This window comes from Schistocerca piceifrons, chromosome 5 (assembly GCF_021461385.2).
Source record: "Schistocerca piceifrons isolate TAMUIC-IGC-003096 chromosome 5, iqSchPice1.1, whole genome shotgun sequence".
Lineage (NCBI taxonomy): Eukaryota > Metazoa > Arthropoda > Insecta > Orthoptera > Acrididae > Schistocerca > Schistocerca piceifrons.
Window position 1 is genome coordinate 236,622,403 of NC_060142.1, and position 20,354 is coordinate 236,642,756.

Here is a 20,354-nt window from a genome sequence, read left to right on the forward strand (position 1 = left end):
AGGTGAGGTCACACTTGGGTGGAGGTGTGAATTGCAAGAGGCAGGTTTAATTTTTGGGATTAGGGTAGCTTTTGTTGAAGGGGATTACTCAAAGAAGTGTTTCCATTGTAGAGACCAGAAGGAGAGTAGGTCCTTGACAAGTCCTGCTTCACTGAACTTGAGTGTGTGGCAGAATGTGAGTCCTTCAGGTAGAACTGTGCTGCACGAACTCACTGGCTCTAGTGCCAGAATATCACATTCCTATCCCATACATCTGTTGCCTCCAGCTCTCACATTCCTATCCCACACACTGGCTGCCTCCCTCCAAGCCATCAGCTACCCCTACCCAACCTCTCCTCCCGCTTCCCACCTCTTCGTCCTTTTGTTTTGTTTTGAACCAACTCAACACCTCACCCCAGTCCAATGACAGAACTTCAATTGTGGTCCTGTGTGTTCATCCAGAGAGAGAGCGAGAGAGAGAGAGCGAGAGATCTCAAGCTAATTAAAGGACATGTCCAAAAGCTAGGAAGTTTTCCTCCTTTTTTTGTGTGCCCGTTGATGACTGAACACTTCTGCTATTCAGTGTGTGGTCTTCTTTACTCCTAAATCGTTTATTATACCTTTTGATGATAATATGAATATTTTTGAGCCAAATGGCAATCACTTTGTATGAATTCAAAATTAATTGTTTCATTTTATGTACATCCACCTGTAGGCTCAACCGTCACATGAAAACCAATTATTTCAATGATTTCCTTATGTCATTTACAAGTCAACTCATCAGCTCTGCACAGAAGCTGCAATGCAATATTTTTACCTGGTTCTCCTTGGTCTCCTTGTAAACCACTGAAAGATGGTTCTCCAGGCAAACCAGCCAATCCCGGTATACCAATGTCACCTCTTGGACCCTGTAATATATAAGTAGATGAATGGAATTGATTAAAAAACACACAAACACAAATTTCAAGCTTTTGCAACCCAAGGTTGCTTCATCAGGAAAGAGGGAAGGAGAGGGAAAGACGAAAGGATGTGGGCTTTAAGGGAGAGGATGAGGAGTCATTCCAATCCCGGGAGTGGAAAGACTTACCTTAGGGGGAAAAAAGGACAGGTATACACTCACGCACACACACACATATCTGTGTAGTGCTAGAATGGGAACAGGGAGGGGGCTGGATGGGTGAGGACAGTGACTAACGAAGGTTGAGGTCAGGGTGGTTATGGGAACGTAGGACGTATTGCAGGGAAAGTTCCCACCTGCGTAATTCAGATAAGCTGGTGTTGGTGGAAAGGATCCATATGGCACAGGCTGTGAAGCAGTCATTGAGATGAGGGATATCAGCCTTGGTATTGTGTTCAGGAACAGGGTGGTCCACTTGTTTTTTGGCCACAGTTTGTCGGTGGCCGTTCATGCAGACAGACAGCTTGTTGGTTGTCATGCCTACATAGAATGCACCACAGTGGTTGCAGCTTAGCTTGTAAATCACACGACTGGTTTCACGGGTAGCCCTGCCTTTGATGGGTTAGGTGATTTTAGTGACCGGACTGGAGTAGGTGGTGATAGGAGGAGGTATGGGACAGGTCTTACATCTAGGTGTATTACAGGGGTATGAGCCATGAGGTAAGGGATTGGGAGCAGGGGTTATGTAAAGGATGGACGAATATATTGTGTAGTTTCAGTGGACAGTGGAAAACCACTGTGGGGGTGGGAAGGATAGGGGGCAGGACATTTCTCATTTCAGGGCATGACGAAAGGTAATCGAAACCCTGGTGGAGAATGTAATTCAGTTGCTCCAGTCCCGGATGGTACTGGATTATAAGGGGAATGCTACTCTGTGTGGCCAGACTTTGGGACTTTGGGAGGTGGTGGGAGACTGGAAAGATAAGGCACGGGAGATTTGTTTTTGTAAAAGGATGGGAGGATAATTACGGTCAGTGAAGGCTTCAGTGAGATCCTCGGTATTTTTTGAGAGGGACTGCTCATCACTGCAGATGCGCCAACCATGGATGGCTAGGCTGTACGGAAGGGACTTCTTGGTATAGAATGGGTGGCAGCTGTCGAAGTGGAGGTATTGCTGGTGGTTGGTAGGTTTGATATGGATGGAGGTACTGATGTAGCCATCTCTGAGGTGAAGGTCAGTATCTAGGAAGGTGGCTTGTTGGGTTGAGTAGGACCAGGTGAAACAAATGGAGGAGAAGTTGTTGAGGTTCTGGAGGAATGTGAATAAGGTGTCCTCACCTTCAATCCAGATAGCAAAGATGTCATGAATGAATCTGAACCAGTTGAGGGGTTTAGGATTCTGGGTTTTTAGGAGGGATTCCTCTAGATGGCCCATGAATAGGTTAGCATAGGATGGTGCCATGTGGGTGCCCATAGCCGTACCGCACATTTATTTGTAGGTAATGCCTTCAAAGGAGAAGTAATTGTGGGTTTGGATATAGTTTGTCATGGAGACTAGGAATGAGGTTGTTGGTTTGGAATCCATAGGGCGTCTGGAAAGGTAGTGTTCGATAGCAGTAAGGCCAAGGGCATTAGGAATGTTAGTGTACAGGTAGGTGGCATCAATAGTGATGAGCAGGGCACTGTGTGGTAAAGGGACAGGAACTGTGGAGAGTCGGTCGAGGAAATGGTTGGTATCTTTTATATAGGAGGATAGGTTCCGGGTAATAGGTTGAAGGTGGTGGTCCACAAGGGCAGAGATTCTCTCAGTGGGGGCACAGTAACCAGCCACAATGGGGCGTCCTGGATGGTTGGGTTTATGGACTTAAGGAATCATGTAGAAGGTGGGAGTGTGGGGAGTGGTAGGGGTAAGTAGAGAGATGGACTCTGGGGAGGGGTTCTGGGATGGGCCTAAGGATTTGAGTACTGACTGGAGATCCTGCTGGATTACTGGAATGGGATCACTGTGGCATGGTTTGTAGGTGGAAGCATCCAACAGCTGATGGAGTCCTTCTGCCACATAATCCTTGTGATTCAAAACAATGGTGGTGAAACCTTTGTCAGCAGAAAGGATTATAAGGTCGGTATGGATGGGTGAGGACAGTGACTAATGAAAGTTGAGGACAGGAGAGTTATGAGAACGTAGGATGTATTGCAGGGAAAGTTCCCACCTGCGTAATTCTGAAAAGCTGGTGTTGGTGGAAAGGATCCATATGGCACAGGCTGTGAAGCAATCATTGAGATGAGGGATATCATGCTTGGCAGTGTGTTCAGCAACAGGGTGGTCCACTTGTTTTTTGGCCACAGTTTGTCGGTGGCTGTTCGTGCGGACAGACAGCTTGTTGGTTGTCAAGCCTACATAGAATGCAGCACAGTGGTTGTAGCTTAGCTTGTAAATCACATGACCGGTTTCACAGGTAGCCCTGCCTTTGATGGGATAGGTGATGTTAGTGACCAGACTGGAGTAGGTGGTGGTAGGAGGATGTATGGAACAGGTCTTGCATCTAGGTCTATTACAGGGGTATGAGCCATGAGGTAAGGGATTGGGAGCAGGGGTTGTGTAAGGATGGACGAGTATTTTGTGTCGGTCGGAGGACAGCGGAATACCGCAGTAGGAAGGGTGGAAAGGATAGTGGGGAGGACATTTCTGATTTCAGGGCATATATAGACACACACACACACACACACACACACACACACACACACACACACACACACACACACATGTATGTGTGTGTGTGTGTGTGTGTGTGTGTGTGTGTGTGTGTGTGTGTGTGTGTGTGGGTGCGTGCGCGCGCATGCGCGTGCGCTTGCGCTATCTACCTTAGTTATAGGCCAAATTAATGCATCCATGAAAATTTTAGAACTCTGAACAAAAATTCTTGGCAATGCACATCACTCGAGTAGCACTTACACCCAACATGCACAACTATTTGTTGGGTGTATTCTAATTTTCTCTTAGTTAGTTATCTTTTCCATTGATCGATCTAATGGTAACCATTATCATGTGGAATGTGTCAAGTGCATTAGAAATGAACACATGGATCAAGGGGTTTAAACAAAATGAACTTAATGTTTTTATTACCTGTCCTATTCCCTTAAATGGCACAAAATACATATATTTTACCTATAGATTTATTTACTCCTATTCAAGAATTCATCTATGGTATAGAAAGAGTTGACAGCCAGCATAATAGGGAGTCAAACTTTTTTACGAATAGCTCCCAATCTCCTAATGGGAACCTGTACACTGTTGCTAATATCAACACTACATTATCTAGCTGTAGCTCACATGCACAAACTTCAAACTGCTGATCGATGCAAAACTTGCTTACTACTTCAGTTTTGTACTTATACCCTTGTTTTGTATACATGGCAACTTCTCCTTTATCAATGCTAGATCTGCAAGTGTAAGATGCTAAATTACACCCATTTATACTGACACAGTTTCTACCTTCTACAGCTTGCTGTAGTACCATGGAAGTTATCCCCTGATGACTTAACACATGTCCTACCATCCTCCCTCTTCTTCTTTTCAATGTTTCCCACATGGTCTTTTCTTCAGCAATTCTGTAGAGAACCTCCTCATTGCTTATCGTACCTGTGTGCCTAATTTTCAACATCCCTCTGTCACAAACACTTTGATTCTTTTCTTTGATGAATTTCCTACATGATTTACTACCATACAATGTGTTGCTCCAAATGCACATTTTCAGAAATTTGTTCCACAAATTTAAGCCTATGTTTGATACTGGTAGACTTTCGAGGGTCAGGAATGCCCTCTTTGTTGTGCTAATCTGATTTTTATATGCTCTTTGCTTATCTGTCATGTGGTATTTTGCTTCCAAGATAGCGTAATTGCAGAGCATTGTATATTTCAAGGTCAATTTTGATGTTAAGTTTATTGCAAATCTCACTTCTGCTACCCCTCATCACTTTTGTCTTTCTTTGGTTTACTCTCAATCCATGTTCTGTGCTCATTATACTGATCCTCCAATTCTTCTTCACTTGCACCGGCAATGTCATCCATGAACCTTATCAATAACATACTCTCACCCTGAGTTTTAAACCCACTCTTGAAACTTTCTTTTATATTCATCATTGCTTCTTCGGTGTATAAAGTGAACAGTAGGCTGAAAGACTGAAACCTTATCTTACATCCTTTTTAATCCAAACACTTCATTCTTAATCTCCCATTTTTATTGTGCCCTCTTGGTTCTTATACCTTGTTGTTGTTGTGGTCTTCACTCCTGAGACTGGTTTGATGCAGCTCTCCAAGCTACTCTATCCTGTGCAAGCTTCTTCATCTGCCAGTACCTACTGCAGCCTACATCCTTCTGAATCTGCTTAGTGTATTCATCTCTTGGTGTCCCTCTACGATTTTTACCCTCCACGCTGCCCTCCAATACTAAATTGGTGATCCCTCAATGTCTCAGAACATGTCCTACTAACTAATCCCTTCTTCTAGTCAAGTTGTGCCACAAGCTCCTCTTCTCCCCAATTCTATTCAATACCTCCTCATTAGTTATGTGATCTACCCATATAATCTTCAGCATTCGTCTGTAGCACCACATTTCGAAAGCTTCTATTCTCTTCTTGTCTAAACTATTTATTGTCCATGTTTCACTTCCATACACGGCTACATTCCATGCAAATACTTTCAGAAATGACTTCCTGACATTTAAATATATACTCGATGTTAACAAATTTTTCTTCTTCAGAAACACTTTCCTTGCCATTGCCAGTCTACATTCTATATCCTCTCTACTTTGACCATCATCAGTTATTTTGCTCCCCAAATAGCAAAACTCCTTTACTACTTTAAGTGTCTCATTTCCTAATCTAATTCCCTCAGCATCACCCAACTTAATTTGACTACATTCCATTATCCTCGTTTTGCTTTTGTTGATGTTCATCTTATACCCTCCTTTCAAGACACTGTCCATTCCGTTCAACTGCTCTTCCAAGTCCTTTGCTGTCTCTGACAGAATTACAGTGTCATCGGCAAACCTCAAAGTTTTTATTTCTTCTCCATGGATTTTAATACCTACTCCGAACTTTTCTTTTGTTTCCTTTATCGCCTGCTCAATATACAGATTGAATAACATCGGGGATAGGCTACAACCCTGTCTCACTCCCTTCCCAACCACTGCTTCCCTTTCATACCCCTCGACTCGTATGACTGCCGTCTGGTTTCTGTACAAATTGTAAATAGCCTTTTGCTCCCTGTATATAACTTATTCATACTTTTTTCAGAATTTCAAACATCTTGCACCATATTTTCTTTCTTTTTCTAGGTTTCCAAATCCTGTGAACTTGTCTTGATTCTTCTGAAGTCATGCTTCCATTATCAAGTGCAACGTCAGACCTGGCCTTTGCCTTTTCTATAGTCAAACTGGTCATCATATAATATGAGTAATCCTCAATTTTCTTTTCCATTCTTCTGTATACTATTCTCGTCAGCAAGCTTGATACAAGAGCTGTCAAAGCTGATTGTGTGATAAGTCTCACATTTATCCACCTTTCCACTGTTGCTTTTTATTCCACCAAAGATTATTTTGACTTTTCTATACTCTGAATCAGTCCCTCCAACTACCATTCTTTCTTGATTTTTTTCACATTTCTCATGCAGCCATTTCATCTTGGCTTCCCAGCACTTCCTATTTATTTCATTCCTTATACTTGTACTTCTGCATTCTTACCTTTCCCTACACACTTTTGGACTTGATTCTTTTGTTGAAAAATTGAAATATTTCTTCTGTTACCCAAGGTTTCTTAGCTGATATCTTCCTTGTACCTCTGTCTGTCTGTTCAACATCTGGGTTTGTCCTTTTTAGAGATGTCCATTCCTCTTCAGAGGAACTGCCTACTTTGGTGTTCATTATCTCAGCATCTAAGCCTTAGAGAACTTCAAATGAATCTCATCATTCCTCAGTCCTTCAGAACCCCACTTCTTCCCACTGATTCTGCAAGATGATTTCCTTAAACTTCAATCTAATCTTCATTATTACTAAACTGTGGTCTTTGTCTATATCTGCTCATGGGTACACCTTACCTAATTTTGAAATCTTTGTTTGACAATGATGTAATCCAACTGGTATCTTCCCATCTTTCCAGGCCTTTTTCAAGTATACCACCTCTTCTTGTGACTATTATACTGGCATTCATGAATACACTACATTTAGAATTTTAGAAACATTTTTGTATTTCACCCTCTGCATTCACATACTTTCTGGTAATGAAAGTCAGCAACCCTAGAGATCTGAAATAGTGGGAAGTTACAAGTGTCATAGAGAACTGGTGACAAGTCAGAGGTGAGACAAGTAATGACCAAAATATGTAGTGCACATGAAAAAATATGAGAAACAAAGTAAACAGTAGAGTGGAAAAACAATAATAGAAACAAAGAGTGATGGAGTGTGAGTGTCAAGAAATTTTTAAAACAACGTGTGACCGGAAATAGGTCTCCAACAGTAGGGCTTTACATAGGAGCTGAGGTCAAGAAGAAATCAATCGTCAATTACCAAGCAACACCAACACGCCAGCTGTAGCATTATGATAAAAACTTATGATAAACATGCTTTTAATGTTGCTCACAATATAAATAATAGGAGAGTATCAAGTATATGGCATGAGTGAGAACAATAAAATTAAATATTTAATAATAACAATAATAATAATAATGTATTTCTGTAGATATTCTTAAAACAGTGACTGGAGTTCCATAATTCAAAAAATATATCTGTGTATATCAATTGTATTTTTGTTATTACATCATCAGTACTCACAGGGAAGCCTATTCGTCCTTGAGGACCAGGAATTCCAGGAAAACCCCTGTCTCCCTCAGTACCTTTAGGGCCAAGTAAACCAGTAATACCGACTTGTCCAGGGAAGCCCTTGGAACCTGATATATATCAAGGAAGTAAAATAAACATTTTACAAGTAAAAGTAACATTGCTTTATAAATCTGTAACAAAAATAATACAAAATAGTGCCACAAAAGAGAACTGATGGTTAAAAATGTCATCAATTTGTATTGTTTTGTACTGTATGTAAAAATTTCTATTCACAATTACTTTGCATTAATAGAAAGTATTTACAAAAGTTAAGACACTTGCCTGGTCTTTCTTTATGACATGATTTTTAATGTAGATTATATAAGCTTATTCCGTCTCTGAGTTGCATTCATTTTAAGAAAACATAAACAATCTGATAGTTTTGATGAAAAATTTATTAGACAGTGCTTTCAGGAACTTAACTATGATTTAGCATAAATCTTGCTTAATTAATAACATATTATGTGGGAAGTCTGCTGTGCAATAGACTGTTCTCCATAGTGGGAATATCAACAATATAAGCAAAAGACAGATTGCTATTTACCATAAAGAACACATTAAGCTGCAGGTAGGCATAATAAAAAGACGTTTACATATAGCTTTCGGCCACAGCCTTCATCAGGAAAAGAGCAACACACACCATTCATACACACAAGCAAGTATACCTCATGCACATGTGACTGCCAACTCCAGCATCTCAGGCTGAATTGCAACTATCACATAACATCCAAGCAGTAGTCCGAGGGGGAAGGGAAGGGGAAGGGATAGTAGTGTACTGGCGGGGAGAGAGACGAATGCTTTCTGGAAGAGTGTGCAGATAATAGATGGCAACAGGAGGTTGTGGGGCAGGGAGGTGGGGAAAAAAGGAGCGAAAAAGGAGAGGAAAGTGGAAAGATGGGCAGGTGTGTTGACAGAGGGCAGCAAACAAAGAGGGTGGGAAACAAGAATGGGGAGGAGATGATAGGACAGAGGGGGTGGAAACTTTTGGGTGGAGGGTGTGGGGCAGTATGTTACCACAGGCTGGGGCCAGGATAATTACAGGGGTGGAGAATGTGTTGTAAGGATAACTCGCATCTGTGTACTTCTGAAAATCTGGTGGTGGAGGGGAGGATCCGGATGACTCAGGTAGTGTAGCAGCCATTGAAATCAACCATGTTATGTTCAGCTGCATGTTGTGCCACGGGGTGATCTACATTGCTCTTGGTCACAGTTTAGTGGTGGTCATTCATCCAGGTGGACAGTTGGTTGATAGTCATACCAATACAAAAAGCTGCGCAATGATTGCAGCAGAGCGGGTAAATGAAATGGCTGCTTTCACAGGTGGGCTGCCCCTTATGGGGCAGGATAAACCTGTCACAGGACTGGAATAGGAAGTGCTAGGTGGGTGGTTTGGGCAGGCCTTGCACCTGAGTCTTCCACAGGGATATGATCCTTGTGGCAAGGGGTTGGGATTGAGAGTGGCACAGGGATGGACTAGGATATTGTGAAGATTGGGTGTGATGGAACACCACTTAAGGAGGGATGGGAAGTGTCTCAGGTAGAATGTTCCTCATTTCGAGGCATGATGATAGGTAGTCAAAGCCCTGGTTGTTCCAATCCAGGGTGGCACTGGGTGATGAAGAAGACACTTCTTTGTGGTTGGTTCTTGGGGGTGGTGGGAGGATTGGGGCTGTGTGGGGAAGTGGCATGGGAGATATGATTGCAGACTGTGTCTGAGGGGTATTGCCTGTCCGTGACATCCTAGGTGAGACTCTCAGAATACTGAGCAAGGGAGTTCTTGGCACTAAAGATGCACTGTCCCCCAGTGGCCAGGCTGTATGGGAAGGATTTTTTTGGGTGAGAAAGGGATGACAGCTGTCAAAATGGAGGTACTGTTGGTGGTTGGTGGGTTTAATGTGAACAGAGGTGCAGATGGAGCTATCAGAGAGGAGGAGGTCAACATCTACAAAGGTGGTACACCGGTTTGATTAGGATCATGTGAAGCAGATGGGAGAGGAAGTGTTGAGGTTGTGAACGAACAAAGATAGGTTGTCTTGGCCCTGAGCCAAGATCATGAAGATATTATCAATGAACCTGAACCAGACTAGGGGTTTAGCATTTTGGGAAGCTAGGAAGGTCTCCTCTAGATGGGCCATAAATAGCTTGGCAGGATCTGTCTGTCTCCCTTCAAAGGAAAAGTAGTTGTGGATTAGGATAAAGTTAGTTAGGTGTATGAGGAATGAGTTAGTGTGTCTGAAGGACATTGAAAAATGTAGTGTTCAATAGTGGTAAGACCATGGGCATGATGGATATTGGTATATAGGGAGGTGGCGGCAACAGTGACTAGTAGGGATTTAGGACGTAAAGGGGTGGGGATGGTAGAGGGTCAGGAAAGGAAGTGGTTGGTGTCTTTGATGTGGGAGGCTAGATTAAGGGCAAGTGGTTGGACGTATTGGTCAATGAGGACCAAAATTCCTTCAGTGGGGGCACAATAACCAGCCACAACGTGGCATCCAGGATTGTTGGGTTCATGGATTTTGGGAAGCATGTAGGAGGTGGGTGTGCGGGGTGTCATAGGCGTGTGGAGGGAAATATATTCAGGAAATGGTAATCTGCTTTCTTTCTCATAACATATAGATTCACAACGGGACCAGATTTTATCTTTATCAGCGTACTGACCAGTGGCCAGAATTTTTGCAACAACTTGCACAGGTTTGAAATACTGTTTATTAATAAAGGAAACAAATTCCAGATTTGAATCTATGACCAATCTGTACTTCAAATAGATAATTTCTTTTTAAATTGCTTTGGGATCTTATATGACCTAGACATAAATTATTTATTTGTAATATAATTACCATTCAGAAACCTCATACTATATGTGTATGAGAAGGAGCCACAGCAGCTTGTAGGCATGTCAGTTGATGCCACTGAAGCAGTATGAATTACAAAGATTGTCCCTTACCATATTAACTGATGTTTGCCACTAATACTTTGCTAATCATGTTGTGAATGCACACAAGACATATCCACTTACAGTGACTCGCCTCTCTGGCAGCAAAGTCTCACAGTATAATCCTAGTATTGTTGTTGCTAACTCTGTAACTTCAACAGCTGTAGTGCCTACTAACATCTCATCAGTCTTTTAAAAACTAATAATGTACTATCTTGAAAAGGACAGTGGTTTCTATTAAGTTTTATAACTCATTTAACAAGAAATAAGAATAATTTTTGTGTGAGTAGTATGCACAGTCTCACAGTCTGATTTCTGTACATATTCAGTACAGCAATGTGATCACTGTAAATAATTAATTATAATGAATCCAGTTCTATCAGATTTTTCCCTTGCTTACAGAAAGCTATGACACCGTTTACACTTTGTCCAAATTATTATTAATTATGTATTCCATAACTGTGGATGGCCATACGGTTTCCTAGCTGTGAGATGCAATTTTTTTACAAAAATAATTTTCCATTTGTATATAGATACATTCTCACACTTTGGTCTTACACCTAGCCAGCAAATAATTAATAACTAATACTCTGAAAACAAATCTACATTATTTTTACTATTTTTTTCCATTTGATTTTAAATACATAAAAAAATATGTTTCTATTTACAGTTTTATTTATTTTGCTATTGATATGTAATCAATATTGCAACATAACAGAAAGCTTCAAATTTTATATCTGCAAATTTTGTAACCTTTGTTATCAGATATCATTAGTAAAACATTCACATATATACACAGCTTCAAGAGACATTCTATAAACTAAATCTGACAAATAACTAAAAAAAACAGAAGTTATCTGAATATTATTTTGAGTTATGGAATGATGTTTGAGAAAGAATGACATGTCTTATGTTTGTTTGGTGCCAATTTAATCAGCAGATCTCAGAATGTTTTCAGACTCATATACACTGTTTTGACTTGGGTTAACACCCACAGAAGCTTTCTGCAAATTTATAACGGAGATGGATAATAATAATACAGTTCTTATATTTTGATGTTATATTTGTAATTTTGTGAAAGCAAGTGTGAGTTAATGTGGGAGGGTATACAAACAATGATTTTTAATAGAAAAAATTGACTCCAAGCTGTGTCATTTGAGGATCCGGGACCTCATACAGGATACTGCACAACATCTTTTTGCCTCTGGACACTGATGCCTTGGTGTACTAAACATTTACATAGTTTGTGACAAGTTTGTTATACCTTTTAATTGAAAATATGTTTATGATATTTCAATTTTTCAATTTATTCTACATCTAGGAGGGCCATTTCACTTGGGATCTATGGAAGGTGCATTAGCTTATTTGTTTTTCTTTGTAAATAATATTTATTGTGTATTCTTGTTTTGAAACATTTTCTGCATCCTGGGGATCTCTTCTATATGTATCTATTAAAAACAAAATTACACTTCATCTAACCTAATCTTTTATAAAGGCATTAAAGGGTTGCAGCAAGAATTCTGAGAAAGCTAAGAGAATGGAAGGAATTAGATTGATCTTGCCTCAACAGACAACCAAATTGCTTAAATATGTGCTGCTGTTATTCAGGTTGTTTATCATTTTCCCACTCAAGAAAAGGGCTTTGCATTTACTCACTCACTGTATTATGAACAGCCCATCATGAACTGGGGTATGGAAGGATTCAGGGTATACCATAACACTGGTCTGTACTATTATAGGGATGTGGAAGGACTCCTTCAATACATTAACATTGTTATGTTCTATCTCTGCTTACACAGGCTATAAACAAACATAACAAGTAAACCTATTACAACGAAAAAATTTTGTTTCTTCATTAGCTATGCTAAATTTCTGATGTTTTTCTTCTGTTGCTAACTTAATATTTAAAAACTATTTATTTATTTACATAGTTTATGTCCACAATGGAACACTAAAATCAAACATAATACACTACTGGCCATTAAAATTGCTACACCAAGAAGAAATGCAGATGATAAACAGGTATTCATTGCACAAATATATTATACTAGAACTGACATGTGATTACATTTTCACGCAATTTGGGTGCATAGATCCTGAGAAATCAGTACCCAGAACAACCACCTCTGGCCGTAATAACGGCCTTGATACGCCTGGGCATTGATTCAAACAGAACTTGGATGGCGTGTACAGGTACAGCTGCCCATGCAGCTTCAACACAATACCACAGTTCATCAAGAGTAGTGACTGGCATATTGTGATGAGCCAGTTGCTTGGCCACCATTGACCAGACGTTTTCAATTGGTGAGAGAGCTGGAGAATGTGGTGGCCAGGGCTGCAGTCGAACATTTTCTGTGTCCAGAAAGGCCCGTACAGGACCTGCAGCATGTGGTCATGCACTACCCTGCTGAAAAGTAGGGTTTCACAGGGATAGAATGAAGGGTAGAGCCACGGCTTGTAACACATCTGAAATGTATCGTCCAGTGTTCAGATTGCCGTCAATGGGAACAAGAGGTGACCGAGATGTGTAACCAATGGCACCCCATACCATCACACCGGGTGATAAGCCAGTATGGCAATGACAAATACATGCTTCCAATGTGCATTCACCATGATGTCACCAAACACGGATGCGACCATCATAATTCTGTAAATAGAACCTGGATTCATCCAAAAAAATAATGTTTTGCCATTCGTGCATTCACGTTCGTCGTTGAGTACACTATCGCAGGCGCTCCTGTCTGTGATGCAGTGTCAAGGGTAACCGCAACCATGGTCTCTGAGCTGAGAGTCCATGCTGCTGCAAACATCATCAAACTGTTCGTGCAGATGGTTGTCTTGCAAACGTCTCCATCTGTTGACTCAGGGATCGAGACGATCCATTACAGCCATGCGGGTAAGATGCCTGTCATCTCGACTGCTAGTGATACAAGGCCATTTTGATCCAGCACGGCATTCCATATTACCCTCCTGAACCCACTGGTTCCATATTCTGCTAACAGTCATTGGATCTTGACCAACACGAGCAGCAATGTCGCGATACGATAAACCGCAATCGCGATAGGCTACAATCCGACCTTTATCAAAGTCGGAAATGTGATGGTACACATTTCTCCTCCTTACATGAGGCAGCACAACAATGTTTCACCAGGCAATGCTGATCAACTGCTGTTTGTGTATGAGAAATCAGTTGGAAACTTTCCTCACGTCAGCACGTTGTAGGTGTCGCCACCGGCGCCAACCTTGTGTGAATGCTCTGAAAAGCTAATCATTTGCATATCACAGCATCTTCTTCCTGTCAGTTAAATTTCGCATCTGTAGCACGCCATCTTCATGGTGTATCAATTTTAACGGCCAGTAGTGTACAACAGAGTCTATAATGATGAAGTTTAGGTCTTAGCAGTCAGCAATTTCTTTGTTTCCCAAAACTTCTTCATTCACTGTGATCTGGCTGCTCATTCTTCTGCAGATATGACACACTTCTTCCATTCTGATGGTTTGAATGTCAGCTGTGTGTATTTATTCTTCAGAAGCAGTTTCTCTTCTCTGTGTTGACTTTGGTATGTGGTGATGTTCAGTTCATCTAGATCACTTTGTACTCCTTTAAACCAGATGTTTTTGGTTTTACTGTTCCAGAAGTAGTTAAAAAGTTTCTTCAGGATCTATTATTTGGTAGACGAGATATTTCGCCAAAAAATGCAATCCTTCTTTTCCACATTGTACCAATAATGAATTCACTTCCTTTATACACTACTGAATTGGGTAAAAGTCTCCACTGCCCATTAACTTGATGTTTATTACTGATGATTGTTCGGAGTATTCTTCTATCAACTTTCTGCAATTTGTCAGTTGTTGCTTGAGTATTTAGTCTGAATAATGTTTCACTTGCGTATGTTGCTTCCGGTTTAATGATGGAGGCGTAATGTCGAAATTTAGCATTTATTGAGCGAGATCATTTTTTGTAGGTTGGGGCTATGTGGTTCTCTGCTCTCGCTGAAGTTTTAATGTTCTACTATCTATTGATGCTCTTACTGACAAATGATAACAGATATGCACAGGCTGTAACAATAAATGTCTGTTTCCAATGAACATTTGCACTTATCATGTTGGTAACAGGAATTTTTAATAATTTATTCTGAAGATTTAAATACTTTGTAAAAAAAGTTGTTAATAAAACATGTTCCTAATTTTTGTTTTGAATTTACAGCTATTTACAGCTATTAGCATCACAAGGACTTCTAGACCAGAATTTAGAATGCCACTCTTAACCCTTGATAAGGAGCAAAATCCACATGTAAATTAATTTTGTTCCATGTATTTTGGTTATATGTACATCAGTTCATGAGAAATTCACTTTTGTTATTACCTACAAATATTATGGACTACATGTATTGGAATGGTAATGTAAGAATATTTAAAGTGGTATCTGCAAAGATATGTGGTTATCTACATACACATTATATTGTATTTTTTTGCTATCAGATATATCCTTTAGCAATTTTACCCCCCCCCCCCCCCCCCCCCATTTTATTTCCACTGAACAATAGGGAATGAAGCTATGCAGAATGTATCTTTTCACATTAACACGATGAGATTATTTCATGTTATCAGTATGTCATTCGTTAATATGATACAGCTTTAACTTCTGCTGTTCTGTTATCTTTATTTGTGTGTAATAATATGTTGATAATTTACAGTTTATCTTTGTCTATGTAAATGAAACCAATTTTATCATGTTATATAAGGTTTTCACCTTCATTTTGTGAAAGGAATCATCAGTGGCAAGACTTGTAGGTACTGTTCCACATGTGTGCTTGCATAAAATCAACAAAGCAAGCACACATGTAGAACAACACCTGCAAACTTTGTCACTGATGATGCCTTTTGAAAACTAAAGGCAAGATGTGTATGGTATGATAATGTTGCTCATATTCAGTTGCACACAGACTGACATAACACGGAAATTATAAAAGTAATACACTTATAATCCCTACATAAATTCTAAAATCCTCTTTGTTTTCATTTTCTAAGTTGTTTAAACTTTTGAAACTTACCAGGTGGTCCTGCATCTCCTATGTCACCAGGCAGACCAATTTCTCCTGGAACCCCCATCCGTCCTCCAAGTCCTGGATAACCTGCTCTCCCTGGTTCACCATCTGGCCCTCGCCTTCCAGTTAGACCAATTTCACCCTTTAACCCTTTTATGCCCATTTGCCCAGGTGGGCCATCAGGACCTAGAAACAGAAAAGAAAAATATTCAAAAAATGTTTTAGGCCTTTTTTAATTTGAATGTGATGGTGATTTACAACCTAATCATTTAAACAACTACATGTGGTGGAGATGACTGTGTTTTAGTAATGGCAAACATAAAATTATAAAATTCGGACTAAACAATAATTAAAAATTGCATGTCTATCTTTTGAAATCATTATTGGAGTCTAGCTGAAACCAATCATTTTCTTTTTCAGGAAATGAGTCCAGTATTTGTTTCCTGTAGCAACACAGTCATCTGTTTATTCCATCTATACAATTATAAAACAAACCTACGTGTGTATAATAAAGGACCTCATAGCTTTTTTTTCTGTTTTGTCTTTCACACACTTGGTAAGTTTCAGTTTCATGATACATATAATGCTAGTACATTAAAATACCTACTATCCTAATTTTAACACTAGGAACGCTTAGTAGTCACTTCTACTCTAATTTTGAAATGAATGTTGTTTACAACTCTTCTCCTTTATTTTAATACATAAAACACCATAGAAATCTTAACTTACCTCTGGGCCCCATTGCACCAGAAATACCAATCAGACCTTTTGCACCAGGAATACCAGGATATCCTTGTGGGCCTGGTATTATCTCGCCCCTTGCACCCTTCTGTCCCTATAAAAACATATCAGACAAGGTAAGCTACTAAAATAATTTAAGGATTTAGTCTGTTTTCACTTTGCCAGTGTCTGAATATATTTTCCCATTGATTTTAAATTAAAAGAAGAAATGTCCATAATGATATAATACATATCAGTGTAAGATGTTCACAAAAATTAGAAGAAAGAGAAAGAAAATTCAGTAATACTGTAGAACTACACATACTGGTGTGCCAGGTGTTCCAGAGAATCCTGGGGCACCTTTTGGCCCCTTAATGCCTGTAACTCCATCTAGTCCTTTAAATCCAGGAAATCCTTGGGGTCCTTCTGAACCAGGTTCCCCTTTCTGACCTTCAGGGCCAGGGAGACCAATCTCACCACCTAATATTGCCATACCTAAATCACCACGTTCACCTTTCTGAGCTGGAGGACCCTGAAAAATAGATCACAAAAATCTTCACAGAAGTAATAAAAACTGACTCAGTTTTGTTAAATATCTAATTAACACAAAAAAGAAATAAATTACACAGAATAGAAATATCAGAAATTTTTTATAGATTTAAACTTATGGTGAAATACATACCAACCTAAAATAATGTAACATAAGTGATACTCAGGCAGGAAAGAGGGGGATATGTTAGCACCAATAATATTCTCAATACATATCAATGACTTCCCAGTGTTGGTCAAAGTAAAAAATTTGTGTATTTAAATCTTTCTTAACTGCATGTTGATGAAAACTGTTGTTTAGTGCCAGGAATAATAAAATGCAAATATAAATAAGTCAAACAATGGAAAACCCAGGGTGGAATGTTACAGTGGTCACTTACAATATGGCGGCAAGTAGTAGTGAAACGGTTCTTAGCTCATGTAAAAACACTTCTTGAGTCGATAAGAAGTGTAGAAAGTGCAAAAAAATGTGGAAAACTGGAATCATATGCAGCGAATGCAACAATTCATTTCATTTTCAATGTGCTAAAATTGACTCATCAGTGAAAGAAAACAACGAATTTCTGACAAGCTGGAACTGTATTCAGTGCAGCCTTAAAAACTCAGGTAAAATTACAAACGCAAAAAGTTGTGACTGTAAGTGCGAACTCTCAGCATTAGTTGAAGATTTAATAAGTAAAATTCAGTGTTTAAAAGCTGAGGTAACATTACTAAATAAAAAGGTGAATGAACTCATGTATTAATGCTAACCTAGTGAGTGAACATAAACAAAATGTTCAATGTAAAGACAGTGAAATCTGTGAAAGAAATGACTGTGTAATCCATGAAAATGTATGCAAGAAACTGTTACAAAACGGTAGTAGAAAAAGTGAGAAGAACTAGAAGTACACAAAGGGCTGGATTCTTATATGTGGAGACAGTCATGGTCACAAAATAGCTCAAAACATTGTGAGTATCCAAGATGACTTTACAGCTGTGGCTCACATTCAACCTGGTGCACCTCTTTCTGCTGTGGTGAAGCCATGTGTGCAAGATAGTGAATCTTTCTCAGCAAATGATTATGTCGTTATCATTGGTGGTACAAATGATGTGGCTAAAAATCAAGCAAATGATGCCACTCAGTAAGTTGACTGGCACTAAAGTAATTGTCGTTAACATTCCACAGAGACCAATCTATTGTGAACTTGGAAGTGCATAAAACAAATGATAGCTTAAAACAATATGTTATAATTTTCGCAATGTGTCTTTGGTAAAAGTCAGTAACCTAGATATAGACCTACACACAACTCATAGTATGCACATGAGTAAGAGAGGTAAAAAGATTGTGAGTAAATTAATTATTGATGAAATCAGACAAAACACTACACAACGCAGTGTAAATAAGTGCATTGCTATGGAATGGCACAACCCACCCAAACAGGACCTGCCACACAAACAACCACTGCTGACAAGCCAGGGAAACTTGTAAACTGTGCTGGACAGCCTGGTAACTCTACATCTCCCTGTATGGTCTAGCAGGAGAAACTCAGCCCTAATATCATACAGCAGAACCCTTGTAGTCTTAAAAACAATCAGTCTGGTAGGGTGACATGTCCATCAAGTGTTCAACAATCCAAGCTCACATTCAAATTAATTCAGCAGAACTTTCAAAGTCTTAGCAATAAGCACAATGAGTTGGATACCATTGCAGCAATTCATAACCCTGATGTTTTAGTTCTGAGTGAACACTGGTACACAGATAAGCTAATTAGTGTATGTCAGCCACTCTCCATGATCTTTTGCTCTGCCTTCAGTAGAAAAGAGAAACCTGGTGGTGGGGTAGCTATCTTTGCAGCCAGTGGTAGTAATTATAGTGTAATAGATGTAAGTGTTTTCAGCACTGAGGGTGTAATACAACTAGAAGCAATTAATTATAAGTGGGGGAAAGAGAACTTAATTATTATAGGCCTATACAGACCTCCATCTGGTAGCCTAGATATTTTCTTTGATGTTCTTAATGACCTGCTTATTGACATTGACAGTAAACACTGTTATAAAAATGGCTCAGTCAACATACAACTAACTAGAGATATAAACACTGACTTGCTGTCCAATGACTCTATATCTAAAAAACTAATGCTAGTACTAGCTCAATTTAACTTAACATTTCTGATAAACAAGCCCACTAGAGAGGTCAGTACTATAAAATCATGCATTGACAACATAATAACTAGCCTGTCCCACTTTACATGCGGTGCATCAGTTCTGAAGCTTGCCATTTCTGACCACCACACAATACAGGTATTGATAGAAGCTGAAAATCTTCATGTCAATAGAAAAGAGAAACAATGTGTGACAAAAAAATCACCAATGATGACAATGTTAAAGAGCTCAACAGTTTGATGAAAAGCTTACAATGGGGTGAAAAAAAAACCAGCATCAGATTTTTATTATTGCTTCAATGTTTCATGCCCAGAAATGACCTTTACAGTAAATGACTGCAAAAAGATACAAAAAATAACTGGATAAATCATGAAGTAAAAACAGCAAGAGAGAAACTTAGACTTTTCCTATGTGCAATGGTAAATAATAGCAATAATAATACACTAAAGGTAGAATTTAAGAACTATCATGATTATTATAAAGATCTGCTGCTAGAAATATGTAGCCACAATGTTAAGAAACTCTACTAACACTGGTTTAGCTGTTTGGAAAGTAATAAATAGCTTTAGGTATTGTAAGGACAGATCAACTAGTGATTTTACTATAAACCATAAAGGGTATATCATGAAATGTCAATGTCAGATTGCAAATGTTTTTAATGAGTACTTTTCTTCTGTTGGAAAATCTGTCAATGACCATTTTAAGAATCTTCAGTATAGATATAAGGGCATTCCAATCAAACAAAGCATATACTTGGCCCCAACCAATAGCAAGGAAATCAAAAACGTAGTAAGGCCATTAAAAAATACAAAATCAGCAGGCTATGATGGACTGTCTATCAGTACACTGAAAAGATGCATAGACAACATATTTGATGCCATGGCCACAGCAGTAAATAATGTAATTGCATCAGGTTGTTTCCCAGATAGTCTAAAGATAGCACAAGTAACCCCAATTTACAAGAAAGGTGATAAATCTAAAATTGAGAACTACTGGCCCACCTCAATCGTACCTGCATTTTCTAAGGTAGTTGAGAAAGTTATTTATACCAGACTAATGACATTCCTGAGTCAACACAATTTAATATTTGAAAATCAGAATGGCTTTATGAAAAACAAGTCAACTTCAGCAGCCGAAGCACAATTAATAGAAAAATAATAACTGCCACAGAGAACAAGGAGCATGTAACTGGAGTGTTCCTTGATCTACAA

At 39.2% G+C, this 20,354-nt stretch overlaps 1 protein-coding gene across 1 annotated transcript in view; it reads right to left on the reverse strand.

The window, feature by feature from the left end:
* The window catches only part of LOC124798235 (collagen alpha-5(IV) chain-like), a 597,808-nt gene that overhangs the window by 102,372 nt on the left and 475,082 nt on the right, over positions 1-20,354 (reverse strand). The window contains exons 17-21 of the mRNA XM_047261550.1: positions 16,778-16,984; positions 16,462-16,567; positions 15,739-15,918; positions 7,705-7,820; positions 797-887 (exon numbers count right to left, since the gene is read on the reverse strand). Coding sequence (XP_047117506.1) covers positions 797-887; positions 7,705-7,820; positions 15,739-15,918; positions 16,462-16,567; positions 16,778-16,984 — 700 coding nt within the window. The remainder of the gene's footprint in view (positions 1-796; positions 888-7,704; positions 7,821-15,738; positions 15,919-16,461; positions 16,568-16,777; positions 16,985-20,354) is intronic.